The sequence below is a fragment of the Argopecten irradians genome, chromosome 4 (assembly GCF_041381155.1).
Source record: "Argopecten irradians isolate NY chromosome 4, Ai_NY, whole genome shotgun sequence".
NCBI lineage: Eukaryota > Metazoa > Mollusca > Bivalvia > Pectinida > Pectinidae > Argopecten > Argopecten irradians.
In genome coordinates this window covers 7,045,359-7,060,310 of record NC_091137.1, presented here as the reverse complement: position 1 = coordinate 7,060,310, position 14,952 = coordinate 7,045,359, and the positions used below count along the sequence as shown (strand labels likewise).

Genomic DNA, 14,952 nt, shown 5'->3' with positions numbered 1-14,952 from the left:
TTTATATCTATTGCTTCCCTAACAAATACGATTGCTTCAGTCTTTTCATTTCATTAACGTTTTTATGGGTAAAATGTCAAGCCAGTAAAATATAAACTGTTCCAAACACACATCAAATAATTTTATAAAAAGATGATTTTTTTTTTAGAAATTTGACAAAAAGCAACATTTTAATATCAAATACAGAAGCCAATTTGCTAATATGTGTGGGAAGAAAAGTTTGATACAATAGCAGTTTAAAAAAACGTGTGTGCAGAGAAAGGTCGATCATCCTACTTCAAGCACTCTGACCTCACACGTCACAAGGCGAACATGTGAAGAGCACATGGCTTTGTTATGTTGTCAATAAATCGTGTTGGTATAAAATACAAATTTCATTATAAACAACAACCGGAATGGTTTCTTACATAATAAGACATCCTGAAACTCCAAGTAACGTTCTAAGGGTCTAGTAAATTTATTGTAACTTTGCCTCTGTCAGTTGATGGCGTGCTTGCAGTGTTATCGCCATTCGTGGTCAGTGATAACTTAAATCGTTTCGGATCAACATACCTCTGTGTGAATAATTGTGTCATGACACACGTGTTTGATGTTTGAGGATCTGAGGTGAATTTAGGGAACGATAGGTAGCATAAAACTCTAACCTGTCTGAGGGAGATCTCATTCACAAGTCGACATTTAATATTGGTGCATCAAAAATGTCTGCGTTAAGTTCAACGGTAGTAGCGACGACTACCATGCTTCGCCCCAAACCGCATAAATTGAAGAAAAGTTTCTGTCAACTCAGGAGAACATTACAAACATTGGAACAAACTTCTTATAAATTTGGAAGTTGTCATAGACAATCGTCATCTATATGTACAGGAAGTAGAAAACATCTAAATCTAACATCTCGCACTAGACTTTCATCTGAACAGGTTTGTAACCTCCACCGTGCCAAGGCGCCTGTTCTTTCCAAATCCACAGATGTGAACTATCAGATGAGTCGGCCAAAACTAATAGAGGAAGATGAGGACGTCTACGTAGACCTTCCCCAAGTGGAAACTCCGACAGAGGAAGTCTTCAAAGGAATGTCGACAGAATTCCCATGTCTCACTAAAAAGTAGGTAAAAGCGACCGAACATCTTGTCATGCAGAAAACTGTTATTTTTCTATATGTCTTTTTTGTAAATGTTTGTGATATATTATTTTAATTATTATCCTTAACAAAAGATTTTCACCTTAGCCTTGGAATCATTACACATACAGATTGTTATAAATGCTTTGATACCCAAATTCACGTTATTCAACAAGTCCATTCAAAGTTCACTTATAGTTTGTCTTCTAATTTAGTGGTGGGGGACGTTTAAGAACACCATCGACTTGCAGCCAGCATCTGTCATCATCTAGAGATAGCATCACCAAGATGTGGATAACACTGTGCTAGTGGTAGACAGTATCTTTCAGTACCTTGGTCACTCTGCTGAACCAATGAATCCCATTTCATTTAGTTGTGTTCTCTTTTGTTGATATTATTTCGTGCAAGAGCGACTATTTCTGTCCCTCCCCATAATCCACATATGGGTTACGCTAAGTGTTAAGACATCTTTTCTTTGTGTTTCCATATATATTTACATTTCACTTATGAATAATTAATGTATAGTTTCTTCTTTTCGACTACAGCTGCAATAATACATTAATTTCTACCACCATTCACTGATTTGTCTACGATTTTTCTCTGCCAACCGCTAGTGTACGATAGCTCCGGTAAAACAATTTACTTGACGTAATGACATCATGCGGTGTAACTGTGGTATGCATTGCTAATGAAGTCATCAATATTGACGTACAATCAACAAAACCATGTTCATGTCGCTGTAAAAATGTTTTTTAAGTCAATTATCCTACATTTTTCTTATTGATATGGGAGAAACGAGGTCATTCTCTTTTTATGAGGTTGTGACTATGCAACCTACTGTAAGACTCTGGTTGGAAGTTTAGGAATAACCCGCGGGTTGTGATATCGATGTCCCTATACGTAGGCAAATATTGTGTTAATCATATTACTGGGATAGTTTACGTACCACGTTATACCTAATAACGTTTGTGTGGAACTAGTATCTCCAGTGGGGATGGAATGGTACTCTTAATAATCCTCCCGCTGAAATGACGTAAGCGCGGGATATCGTCTTTTGACATGATTCCATCACCAATAGAAACAATAGTCCCGCACAAACGTTATCAGGTATCACGTGGTACGTAAATTATTCCCATTGTATCAGAGATGTCGATGTATATAAAATGCAGCAATTTAAACATTTAACAGATGTGAACATTTAACGGATTTGGGAGGGATTAACAACCTCTATACTATATATAGTAATTTGTTTTTATGCCAATGTAAGATGGCTATGTTTTGGATGATCCATGTTTTCAAATATTCCATTTAAGTTGTGTTTACTACCTGCGTGACTTTACCTGTCGCTACCGGATATATCTATTTCGGTAACGGTCGCTAAGCAGCACCTATAGTCTTACTGAATGGGGCATATTCGAGAACTTAATCAGTTACCGTACCTGTCTCTATTTTTAAGGCGCTCTGCTGATAAGTTGCTAGATAACTAAATAGCTTGGGTACCGAAGCATTAGCGGATTTATATTATGTAACATTTCCACTGTTGTATTTGTAGTGGCAGTACTAGAGTTACCATATACAGTATGATTGCTGAGTCACAATAATAACCGCAGACACACTGTCAACAACCGATTGTGCATCGATCCCAGAGGCAAAATATGTTACGATGGAAATAGGTCATAGTGCCATACCTGATATTTTGTAAACAGGTATGTGCGATTAGGACCTACTGCTTTTATTGTCTGGTAATGGGAGCTAAGGTGTGTATCTTTGATTTCACATGAACCTGGCTGTTAATGGGACGTTAAAAAATCAAACAAACAAGCTTGGGACATATTGACCCATATCAGTTAACGATATCTAAATCTTGTGATACTAGTCATAGTCTGGTCACGTGACATTGTTATCATTATCATGTAATGGGTGCATGCACATCATCACATCATATTTCCTCCATTCATAGTCACCGGTTACTACAATGTATAGGTACAAAGGTCAGGGGACTTAGGTCAAGTTGTGGTCGGCGTAGTAAATGGATTTAATCTATAGATATTTATCGAAGGTGTCATAACTAAACTATTTTGATTGTGTGTATTGTTTGTGTACCATATCAGAAGTTTTTGTCAGTGTCTGACTTAATGAAGAAAGGTCATACGACCAGTATCTCTCACGCAAAGTCGAACTCTCAAAATTTAAGAGAGTGAGGCATACGTAGCCATAATAATCTCACATGTTGGCAACACATTCCGTGATTATAATTCAATGGTGTAGAATCGCAGAAACAAAAACAATAATAAAAGCCCTGCAAAAATGCACATAACTATTTCCCCAAACACTCCGATTTTTATGGGGTTTTAATTATGAAATACAATTTCTGGAAAAATAAGCTTTTTCCTATACGTGACAGAGTTATCACGCGGTTGCCGAGGAATAAATACCCCATTTCTCGTTAAAGTATGGGGGGGAAACTTAATGGGCCATTCAGGTGGACAGGGATATCTCAACCCTCGTGAACGATTTTGACCCTTAACCCTCAGCAAGCCTCTGGTTGACCAGCCAAAATCTTACACTTGGGTTGACATATTCCTGTACACTTGACAGATCCATGTAAGATTCTGTTATTCATTACCTCAGTCGATGACCTATGTGATGCCAATGCACATTACTTTATTCGGATGACACTCAAAAAATGGAATTCGGAACTTAACATCTCGATATAAAACCATACAATTTCCGTGATGAACATCTAAGTTCCGTAGCATTGCATATGTTTTCAAATATGGTTTGGGAAAAAAACCCATTAGACTGTGTTAAACATGTGTGACAGTTATACAAACTCATGGAATGATCTTAATATGGTCGGGGTGAACAGTCAATAGACTAAGGTGTTTTATTGACCATCTCCCACATGTTTTGTCTAAAGAGGGGCAAATAGTGGAATAGTTCCAATAAGTATCGGCACAGAGAAACGACATGTCTGTCCACAACGTACTTAGATTTTAAAGTACTACCTAGAAACGTTCTGTCGGAAGCCTTAATAGCTTGTACTATATGAGAATGAAATGTCTTAAATTCTCATAATCCTAATGCATTTCTTTAATTTATATATATATAATGATGATTTTTTTTGTGTGTTTCAGTAAGATAACAGGACCAGAGCCTGATTATGATAAGATCTCCTCGGGATACCAGACCTACACCACTGATTTCCCTTTCCCTGTCAAGTACAACAAAGCCGTCCTCCCAGAGATCACCATAGCCTACGAGACATGGGGAGAGCTGAACGAAGACAGGAGTAATGTAGTCATGATCCACGCCGGCCTCTCAGCCAGCTCCCACGCTAAAAGTCATAAGGTACGCTCTGCTATCCACCATGTGTCACGAAAATTCCTTAACATAAAAACCACACCATAGGAAAGCATTACAGAAGTTAAGGAAATCTCTTAAGTTATAAGTTAAGTGACCTTGAAGATATGTAATGATTAAAGAAATGTTTAACTTTGTGTGGTTTGGGACCTTTTTAGCCCCTGAACTCTTGATACAGTTATTGTGGTTGTTAAGTATCCTTGAAGCTGCAGTTACTGTGGTAACCATACTTAACACGCATACATTGTTGATTCTTTTTAATATAGCTAACGTTTAAGGTCTGATCCATACAGAGTCCTTTAGTATAAGTGTTTAACCAAATAAATGCTGATATAAATACATGATATATTAATTACTGACTTCGTAAGAGTGATGAACTCCATTTTGTTTGTTTGATTATTTCGACGTCCCGTCAATAACCAGGGTCATGTAAGGACGGCCTTCCATGTGTAGCATGTGTGAATTGCGAGGTCCGTGTTTTCGGTGACTGCGGTATGTTCAAGTTGTGTCTTCTTTTATATTGGAACTGTTGCCCTTTTTAAAGTGCTATATCACTGAAGCATGCCGCCGAAGACATCAAGCACCACCAAACAATACATACATGCTTAATTCAGATGGCTTGTCGCCGATTATTCACCTTTTTGACTGTGGAAATATTTATTTCATTCACTGATTTTACTGCCGTATGAAATAGTTATACAGTCCATATCTTCGTATTTTATTTCCATGTAGCCGTTAGCATCATATAGAGTATTTTTGGTAGAATTCATGGTTATGACAATGTTAAGGCGAAGAATTTGATTCTAGAGTGTCTAGAATACATTTAAGCATTGAAGTCACTATTTTTTAATTTCATCGGGGTATGAAATAAATTTTGTTTTCAAACTGTGTGAATCCGCGTACATATAAACGTATTTCATTTTATAAAGTAACCTGGAAAATTTATTATAAGCAGTGAGTTCACTATTTTTTTAATTTCATCGGGGTACGAAATAAATTTTGTTTGCAAACTTTTGTAAGAATCCGTTTACATGTACGATTCCATTGATTTTCCAAGGGATTATTTTTGCCAAATCAATACGCAACGTAAATGTTTCTAGTGTGACGTCACGTTAACGTCGGACTTTCGCGCCAATCCCGGATGTTTTTTCATTTTGGAATGCAAAATATGAAAAGGCCAATCAGAAAGCCAGAAACAAAGAAAAATTAATTATTATAATATATTCATAAAGACTTTTGTGAAATGTCTGTTCGTAGCTAGTTATATTTCAAGTAAGAGTCATTTGCAGAAGCATTTTATTTCATGAACATAATATTTGGCATGCTTCAGTGATATAGCACTATAAACAGGGTTCCACTATACAGGGAGACACAACACATATATACTTCATTCTCCCAAAACACACACCTGCACTTCATACACGCAATATTGTGCTTACATGGGAGGCCGTCTTTACATATGTAGTTAAATTCGTACAATGTATGCACTCGATCATTATACTAACTGAAACCGTGTTCCAGTTTGTGCCACAGATATGTGTGCGTGTCATAGGTCAGTTTTGTTTGTTACCGTTACCGGATATCTAAAGCACCACTTAGGTATATATACTATCAAGTTCGAGTAAACAATGATCCAGATAACATGATAAAACAAAAAGTTTTTCTCAGCATAGATAACAACCTTTATTTTTATGAACAAAATTCTATATGGATTAACGTACATCTGGGAGGTGTTGCTCTGACATAATCGGTACTCCAGACACTCTATATTGTCATTGCGGTAAAAGGAAATCATAAAAACAATTCTGAAATTGAAATTTCTTAACAACAGTATAGTCACTGAAACTTGCAAGGGGCCGCGAGGTCTAACACGTAATGTTCAGACATACAATTACCATTAGTTTTTACCTCTGGGTTGCCAGGTACTGTACTCAAATGGTAGTTTAGAATACTCGTCTTTCCTTTAGAATACTCGTCTTTCCTTCATCTTATAAAAGTTGAACGTCCTGAAATGACCATGGCTGTTAATAGGACGTTAATCAAAGTTAACCTTACCCCAAATCACTGGGCCTTGTTCAGTAGAAAGTTTTGAAGCCTGTCAGAATGTATAGATTTAGGACTCAAACTATGTTCATAGAAATAAAACCATTGAAGTACGTCAATACTAGCATTAAAGCAGCGGTTTTTGAGCTTTGTGCATGTGAATGCAAATGTGATTGTTCTTTTTAGTTTCAGATTATTATTTCACTTTCGTTTTATGACAGATTTTAAAATCGTAGCAACATCTTCATTATCTATTCCCCTTGGGTTTAATATTAGATAGGTCTACTCCGACAGGTACAATATGCCACTTCCTGTTCACTGTTCTTAAATTGTGACCTTTACTATTATAAAATCTAGTCCTCGGGAAACACTTAGCGATATCCTATCGGGGTACTTTGACCCTTACCTAACCAACAATCAGCACAGAAAGATGAATATTTGCACGTCTGATACCTGTGGCCGAACTGAGCTTGACCTTTAAATATTGCATACACTCGCTGGACTGGTCAGAGCATGGACCTTGTTTCTGTACAGCTTTGACCAGTCCGATATTTTGACCTTTCCAGATAACTCCGTCTACCTGTCCAGATTTAAACCAAGTTCTCTTGGTTAAAGTATATCACAATGCTGACCTATAATATCTGGTATCGTGACACACTTAAATGACAATGGTAGCTAAGTGGATAAGATGCGCATCAGATGTCAAGCTTTTGTGCATTTTGGTGGCTAGGCAAAAACTGAAGTCTAAGACAGTTTTATGATCCTTTAGGTCTGGTACTTTTAAACTGATATCGTTATAATTAATTAACAGAACTAACAAAGATGCTGAACCGACCTATGTCTTTAATAATAAACACTTACATTATCTTTGAAAGGGAAGAAAATAAACTCAATATTTACTGGAATTTGATTAGGTTATCTTGTAGAAATACACCAAGTAAACAATAACCGTGCATATCCTTATATAGTCACATTTACCTATAGGTGATAAAGTTCCATATTAAAAAAATACAAAAGTGATTAATTCGTCTTAACCAGGATAACATGCTGCCCGGTTGGTGGGAGAAATTCGTGGGATCTGGCTGTGCTGTAGATACAGATAAATTCTTCGTCATTTGTATGAACAACATTGGCAGCTGTTACGGTTCCACGTAAGTATAGCAAACAATCCGTCTATGGAAGTACACTCTCCGAGCCAAACCGTCTCTCTCAATCCACCCAACTGTTTCATGTTTTAAGTAATATTGAACCAATGGAAAACCACATAAAGAATCACTTGATTGTAGCCTCGTCCCCTTGTGTCAAACTAACGATCACTGCACGTTAACCTTATTAGAGATTATTATAGGATTTACTTTGGTCCTATTTATCCACGTATCATTAGTTAAACAATAGCTCAGGACATAAATAGCTTAATGAGATGTTGGTCTTCTCCAATATGACAATGCAAATATTTTTTAATATTTAAATTAACTTGATATAAGAGAAATATAAGTAGAAAATATTTCTCTGCTTTTTTACACAATTTTTAGATGTCAGAATTTGCCAGTTTTAATTAACATTTTTCTGTATTAAAATTACTTTTAACTTCTTTAAATATTTCAGTGGTCCATCCTCTGTCAACCCCGTTACTGGAAAGGTAAATATTCTGACCTACTTTTTCTTCACGGTTCTCTATTATTTGATAATATCCTAAACATATATGATGAACACACCCCCGCTATAAATTCGATAATAACTCGAATGATATAATCTGAACATAATCCACCCTCATGTTTCACTGTCATTTCCTTTCGGTTTATCAAGAACTTTGTAAAAAAATAAAATCCTTTAAATAGTGATCTTCCTGTTATGCTCAATTCAAAATGGCTTTTCAATAAATTATCTGAAACAATTAGAAAAACCAACAAACTGGGTTTATGTTAAGTACTAAAATGATAATTGGTTGGTGAGAACATTGAAGATGCTACCCTGATATCTCTGTGTTTCTCTCACCCACAGCAATATGCCACGACATTCCCAGTGATCAGTATAGACGATATGGTGAACGCTCAGTTTCTCCTACTAGATCACCTCGGTATTGAAAAGGTAAGTTACGCCTATAGCAACACGTCTAGGAATTAGAAATCAATGATTATTAAATAAATGTACAAAACCAAAGTATATTTTCAATTAAAATGGATGAAATAATGGCATATACAAAGATAGTGTTTTACGCAGAAATAATCAAATCTTACATTGAATTTAATCATTTTATTTTCGCTTATCCTATATTTCGCCACTCGCGATCGCGACACACAATGTAGCATCCGTATGAATGATTTTACAATTATTCGTGAATTATTAATAGTCGCGTTCGCACTCTCTCGCCAAATTATCGAAAATGTATATCTCGTAAAAAAAGTGGTTTACAATAACTAGGTACGGACTTCCATATCAGTGTGTTTATCATTATGTTGTAGATTTACGGCAGTGTTGGGTCATCATTAGGCGGTATGTGTTCCCTGATGTCAGCGTCCCTACATCCCGAACGTGTAGAAAGGTAGGTGGTATCTAAATTCTAATAACCAAGTATTCGCCTGATGTTTTGTTTCAACCAGAAACAGCTATTATGACCAATATTTCGATTTAGTCATGTCCTTTTAATTTTAGTTTCCATGACGTAACGTTTCCCTATGAAACAAATTAATGTTTTCGGCTATTTGTATTGAAAGGGTAATAACGCCCAACAATACAAATGAAAGCTAAGAATGAAAATCGAATTTGAAACGAAGAAAAACTTTTGCGTACGAAATATGTGCATAAAATTATGACATGTGTGTGAAACGCTTTTGCAATTAAGAGAAACATAAACGGCATTGGGATTTGATCAACAAAGCATATATCCTGTTATCTAGATCAATGATTTGGTTGACAGCATACTGTACCTAAGGTTACACCTAACCTTACATAGAACACAAGTTGATACTAATTCGATTCTGTTTTACTTCATGCTCTTGGTTGACTTAACCTAATGTCATTTCTTTCCTTGGTTGGTTCCAGAGTGGTGTCCATTTCGTCCTGCGCACAGTCCCATCCAACATCTATATCAATGCGATATCTCCAGAGGAAGACCATAATGAGCGACCCCAATTGGAACAATGGCTACTACTACAATAGAGCGTATCCAAAAGTTGGCATGAAGCTTGCAAGGTGAGAGCTAATGTATATCCGGATTGTTCATTGAGTTTAAAGACACAAGATGTTTATGTTAAAATAAGGTGTTCTCTCTACATTGACAAAAAAAACACGTTTTCGTATAAAGGTTGTACATATAAATTTTACTATGAAATAAATGCATACAAAAATTACGGGAATACTTAGTTTTTATGACACGAGATATAAAAAAATACTATTTTATGCAATTTAACCGTTAAAAAAAGAAATCATTTTACTCGTCTCCTGTCGAAGACGCCAGCCAGCATTTGACGCTCTTTCACATTAAGGTTATTTCTTTGTCAAACTCCTGAGTCTCATGTTCCTAAACTTCACAATCTCCTATTTTGAATTTTCCGGCTTTAACAAAGGTAATACTTTGTAAACATTCTGTAAGATCCGAAAGATATATTGACGTACCGTTTTCGTCATATTCAGGTTACAATTTGGATATATCTTTCGATTATTTTTGCTAATGTGTTTTATGTATCGATACGTCTTGTCTGAATATATCAATATATATAATGATATCAAAGTTTTTAAATCATTACAGAGAAATCGCGACATTAACCTACAGAAGTGGGCCTGAGTGGGACCAGCGGTTTGGTCGAGGAAGGATTGATGAGAATATTGGTCCCTCTCTTTGTCCTTCCTTCCTCATAGAAAGTTATTTGGAGCATCAGGGAGAGAGTTTCTCCACCAAGTATGACCCCAACTCTCTTCTCTACATTTCCAAGGTGAGCAGTAAAGGGATTTTCTAATCACGTAAATGTAATAATTGTTTTAGAAAACGTTTTTAATTCCAGGATATGTCATATATATATATATGTATTCGATGTCTCGATTGCGTCATGTAAAATTTATTGAAGAATCAAGGACTGCATAACGAGGAAAATAGGAAACATCCATCCCCTTGCACTAAAACTATATTTGTCACAAATAAGTATCTTACATTAAAATTGCCATAATTCTCTTCCGTACTCATTATTTAGTCTGATCAGCTGCGTAAATTTGTCAACCAATCGTGAATGAGAAAATACGAAAAAAATCCCGATAAAGAATCTTTGTACTAAGATTGAATGATATTTGTTTGATTTTACAATTTTTAGCTCACCTGGTCCAAAGGACCAAGGGGAGCTTATGCCATACCGTGGCGTCCGGCGTCCGTCCGTCCGTCTCTCAACAATCGCCTTCTTCTCTATAACTTCTGGTCGGATTTCAACAAAATTTGACTGGTAGCAACCTTATGGGCTACAGACTGAAAATTGTACAAATGATGGGGCTGATCCCCCAGGGGCCTGAGGGGCGGGGTCAAAAGGGGTCAATTTAGCTATTTCCATATATAAACGACTTCTTCTCTGAAACTGAGATGGGATAGCACCCATAATGCAATGGTAGCATCCTTATAGGGTGGGGACTTAAAATTGTACAAATGATGGGGCTGACACCTTGGGGGCCTGAGGGGCGGGGTCGATTTGGCTATTATCATATAAATAACTTCTCCTCTGCAACTAAGCATGAGATAGCACCCATAATGCAATGCTAGCATCCTTATAGGGTGGGGACTTAAAATTGTACAAATGATGGGGCTGACCCCCCGGGGTTGGGGGGGGGGGCTGACGGCGATGTCAATTTGGCTATTTCCATATTAACGACTTATTCTGTTCAACTAAGCATGGGATAACACTCATAATGGAATGGTAGCATCATTATATAGTGAGGATTCAAAATTGTGCAAATGATGTAAAAGCCTGTGATAATTACTAAAAAAACATGTGAGCGATACAGGCCCTCTGGGCCTCTTGTTTAATATTGAAAGAATGATTGAATGGAAATATACCAGTGGAATGTTCGTATCCTTTCCTGTCACTGTTTAACTGTTTTATGTTGTAGGCTATGGACCTGTTTGATATGTCCGAGGGTTATTCTTCCCTCCACGCTGGACTCTCTACAGTCAAATGTCCCACCATGGTCCTCGGCGTACAGACCGATATTCTCTTCCCAATCTGGCAACAAAGACAATTATCACGGATTTTAAAGGAATCCGGTGCGTAAAAAACAACTCATAAAAATCAAAAGGTTTCAGGACATCAGCATTTTATATTTTATCAAGTAAACTCTTGACAAAATATTCTCTTTTTGATTAGTTTTGTAATTGTCGAAAATTACTTTAATATTATTATAATTAGCAATGTGGACTCTTATTTGACGATGTAATATTTTTGTAATCCCATTACACTTACTATGAGTAACCTGTTGTTAATTTCATTTCACTGCAGGAAATCAAGCCGTTACGTATTACGAGTTGGACTCCCTTTTTGGACACGACACCTTCTTGTTAGATCTGAACTGTGTAGGGGCTGCTGTTAAAGTAAGTATAATATAAAACTATAAAACTTGGCTTAAATGCATCCGATCTAAAACACCTCATCATATCTTCATAAGTTATCTCCCTTATACCATGAGTTGTAACATATAAATGTCGACAGTGCTGGAATTGAATTTGTTCTTCAATTGATTCTATTTTAGGGTTTCCTGGAGACTGAGTTAGATAATGTCAGAGGTCATGCTGGAAAAGAAAAGACTCTTAGAAGGAAGACCAAATGAATCTAAACAAAACAAGGACTTAATATCTAAGTAATTGAAAATAAACAGCATATATTTGAATGAAAATATCCAGGAAGTAAGGTTTAAAGTGCCCACAGAATGAACTTTATTGCTATGTTTGATTTTGTAAAAGGATAAATTAGTGGTCGCAATGTTCTTGTGTATACATTGTTATGTAAAAGCTTGTATTTAACGCGTCCTGGATCAGCTAATAAAATGTAAAGGCCTTTACTTCAAGTGTCTGGTTTGGACTGACTACCAGTCGATGTCCTTACTCTGGATATTTTAGCTTTGTCCGACCGTACTTAACCTGGCAGTCATGAATAAAGGACTTATCGAGGAGGAAGCAATTTTTAAAGCAGATTTCTAAACACTTACGGATATGGTGAACACAAATGATCTTGCTATTGAAAATTGTTTGTTGACTGTTTCTAATTTTTACCATCAAGACTACAATATTTATTTCTTTAAATTTTGTTTATCAATACAGAAATTTGATCTACTTGTGCAATTATTATTTTATGTTTGTTTTTGTATGTTTATACCATTTTTAATGTGTTCACTTTCATCCACTAAAACAAGGGAAATAATTATCTGTTTATTAACATTATGTTTTCACGGGAGTGTTTTTCACATGTCAAATGGAACAGATAAGCTAGATTGTATATATGCTGGGACTAGTCTGTGATTTTTAATGGCTGAACTGTCTCATCAAAATAAAAATGTTATCTGTTATCGTTATTTCACATCGTCTTTTTTGTGTATTATTGGAATATTAACTAAATTTGATAGAGTTTGTCAGCTTACTAATTACATATTGTTAATTTTTGTGAGAAAGTTCGTTAATAGATATCATGATTGTATAATTTCCGAAAATAAACTAAGCTTAACTCCAATATTTCAATTCTAGTCACAATCAATTTACGTATAGGGCATGCATGTATAATTTGTTATATTTAATTATTTTTTTGTAAATCTGTATACCTGTGTGCGAGTTTATTTGATTTATGAGTTAAATCAAAATCATATTTTATGTTTTATTAATTTCATGTGAAGTGAATATAACATGTAAATTTAAAACGTTCAAACGCGAGGAATATCGACAATTAAACATACTTGGTTGTGCTTTAACACTAAGTTGTCATTGTTGTGAGAAAAGGAAACATAGTAAGTGAGAAAACCGAAACGAGGTAGTGTGAGTCAATATTAAAGGAAATGTTAGTAACGATACATGTATCTTAGTCTTATCACTTAGATATGTATAATAGTTTGACTGTATTCCTGTCGAAAGTACAATAGTAATTATCTTTGCCACAGCTTAATGATAAAGTATAATACAGCGTGATAGCACTATGATGAGGAGTAATACACGATTATATAAGTAAAAACGCACTAAACACACCTTCAGGACAGACAGAGAGGGACCTTAGTAATGCGTGGTGCTGATTCAACATTCGCTAACTAAGATCAAAGCTAAGGAAAACACTCAAATGATAGAGACTCGGTTTTAATAAATATTACTTTCTAAGTTTTTATGAGTTTTACTCGTAATGAAGATTTGAATATATGGCCTTTCTTCTTGCTTGTGCTGTTGAACATTATACGGCAATAAAAAATCTTATGAAACATATTTTCATTGGTGTTTTATTTCCCGCATCTTCACGGATGAGCGAGTGTACTTTAATTGATACTTATTTACTTATCATACAGCTGTGGAAAGTATACGTAAAAAACATACCAAATAAAAGGTCAAATATAATTATATAGAAAACATATATGGCTCCCTGGAACACATAAAAGGTTGATACATTAACAATGACATCTTTAATCTGGGCCTATTTTGTTAGGTCACAGAGTCGATTTAAAATGGGGACACCAACATAGCCCTGTTATCTTGTCTGTTTAAATGTGTATAATAAAATCTGTTTAGATTATAAAAAAGGGGCTATGACAACTATGCAATATAATTGTGCATTATATTTTCTTTAGGTTTTCATGATTGCGCCAGTGTTCAAAATCTTACTCTGAAATTTATTTGTGTCTCTTTAAGAATTAAAAAAATCTAAAAATGCTAAAATACTAACTATGTAGTATAACACCCCACATCATACCTTGTCCACTTCATACATGTCATCATATTGTCACGATATTTCATATCAAGAATAGAAAAAAAAGGAAAAATGCATAGATTAAGTTGAGAATTCTTCAGATATTTAAATATTACTTTATCGACCGGAGTTATTCGTATTCTATTTTTGGATGAATTGAAAATTTCTCCTGATCAGGAAGTCAAATATATCAACAGCACATACCTATTGATCATTGCAAAATTCTAAGCCAGTGTTTTATAGAGATCGGCAAGACACCGACGATTTATGGCCGTAAACAATACAACAATGTCAATCCTTAGTTCAAACATCAAACCTGTAAGTGGTCACACAAAATAAACGTTAGACCTAACAGGAATGTCCTTTAATAATTAATAATTTATTTATAAAACGGGTGATGACAACAAATCTAAGCATTATGTCTATCTATTATCAATTGAAAACATAATATTATATATATGTGACAGTTTTTTTCCGTGGGGAGGGGGAGGGCGAAGAGAGATTACAAAACAAAACCTA

The 14,952-nt window shown here is 35.4% G+C and overlaps 1 protein-coding gene and 1 long non-coding RNA gene across 2 annotated transcripts; one reads left to right on the top strand and one right to left on the bottom strand.

Moving 5' to 3' along the window:
* Window positions 1-502: 502 nt before the first annotated feature.
* LOC138320470 (uncharacterized) lies at window positions 503-13,953 on the top strand. Its single transcript, XM_069263434.1, has 11 exons — window positions 503-1,102; window positions 4,255-4,468; window positions 7,562-7,674; window positions 8,129-8,162; window positions 8,525-8,611; window positions 8,986-9,065; window positions 9,566-9,715; window positions 10,272-10,455; window positions 11,612-11,765; window positions 11,998-12,089; window positions 12,248-13,953. Exons 1-11 carry the CDS (start codon window positions 699-701, stop codon window positions 12,323-12,325), a joined length of 1,590 nt encoding a protein of 529 aa, XP_069119535.1. The 5' UTR covers window positions 503-698; the 3' UTR covers window positions 12,326-13,953.
* LOC138320472 (uncharacterized) lies at window positions 11,498-12,084 on the bottom strand. Its single transcript, XR_011208193.1, has 2 exons — window positions 11,962-12,084; window positions 11,498-11,724 (listed from the first exon to the last, which is right to left on the bottom strand). It is a non-coding gene; the product is annotated as an uncharacterized lncRNA (long non-coding RNA).
* Window positions 13,954-14,952: the final 999 nt, after the last annotated feature.

What these genes read in the sequence shown, in the direction of transcription:
- LOC138320470 (XM_069263434.1), top strand. Translation starts at nt 699, where the DNA reads ATGTCTGCGTTAAGTTCAACGGTAGTAGCGACGACTACCATGCTTCGC. An exon ending in TCAACCCCGTTACTGGAAAG is followed by an intron (nt 8,163 to 8,524) that starts GTAAATATTCTG and finishes TCTCACCCACAG; the next exon opens with CAATATGCCACGACATTCCC. An exon ending in ATCACCTCGGTATTGAAAAG is followed by an intron (nt 8,612 to 8,985) that starts GTAAGTTACGCC and finishes ATTATGTTGTAG; the next exon opens with ATTTACGGCAGTGTTGGGTC.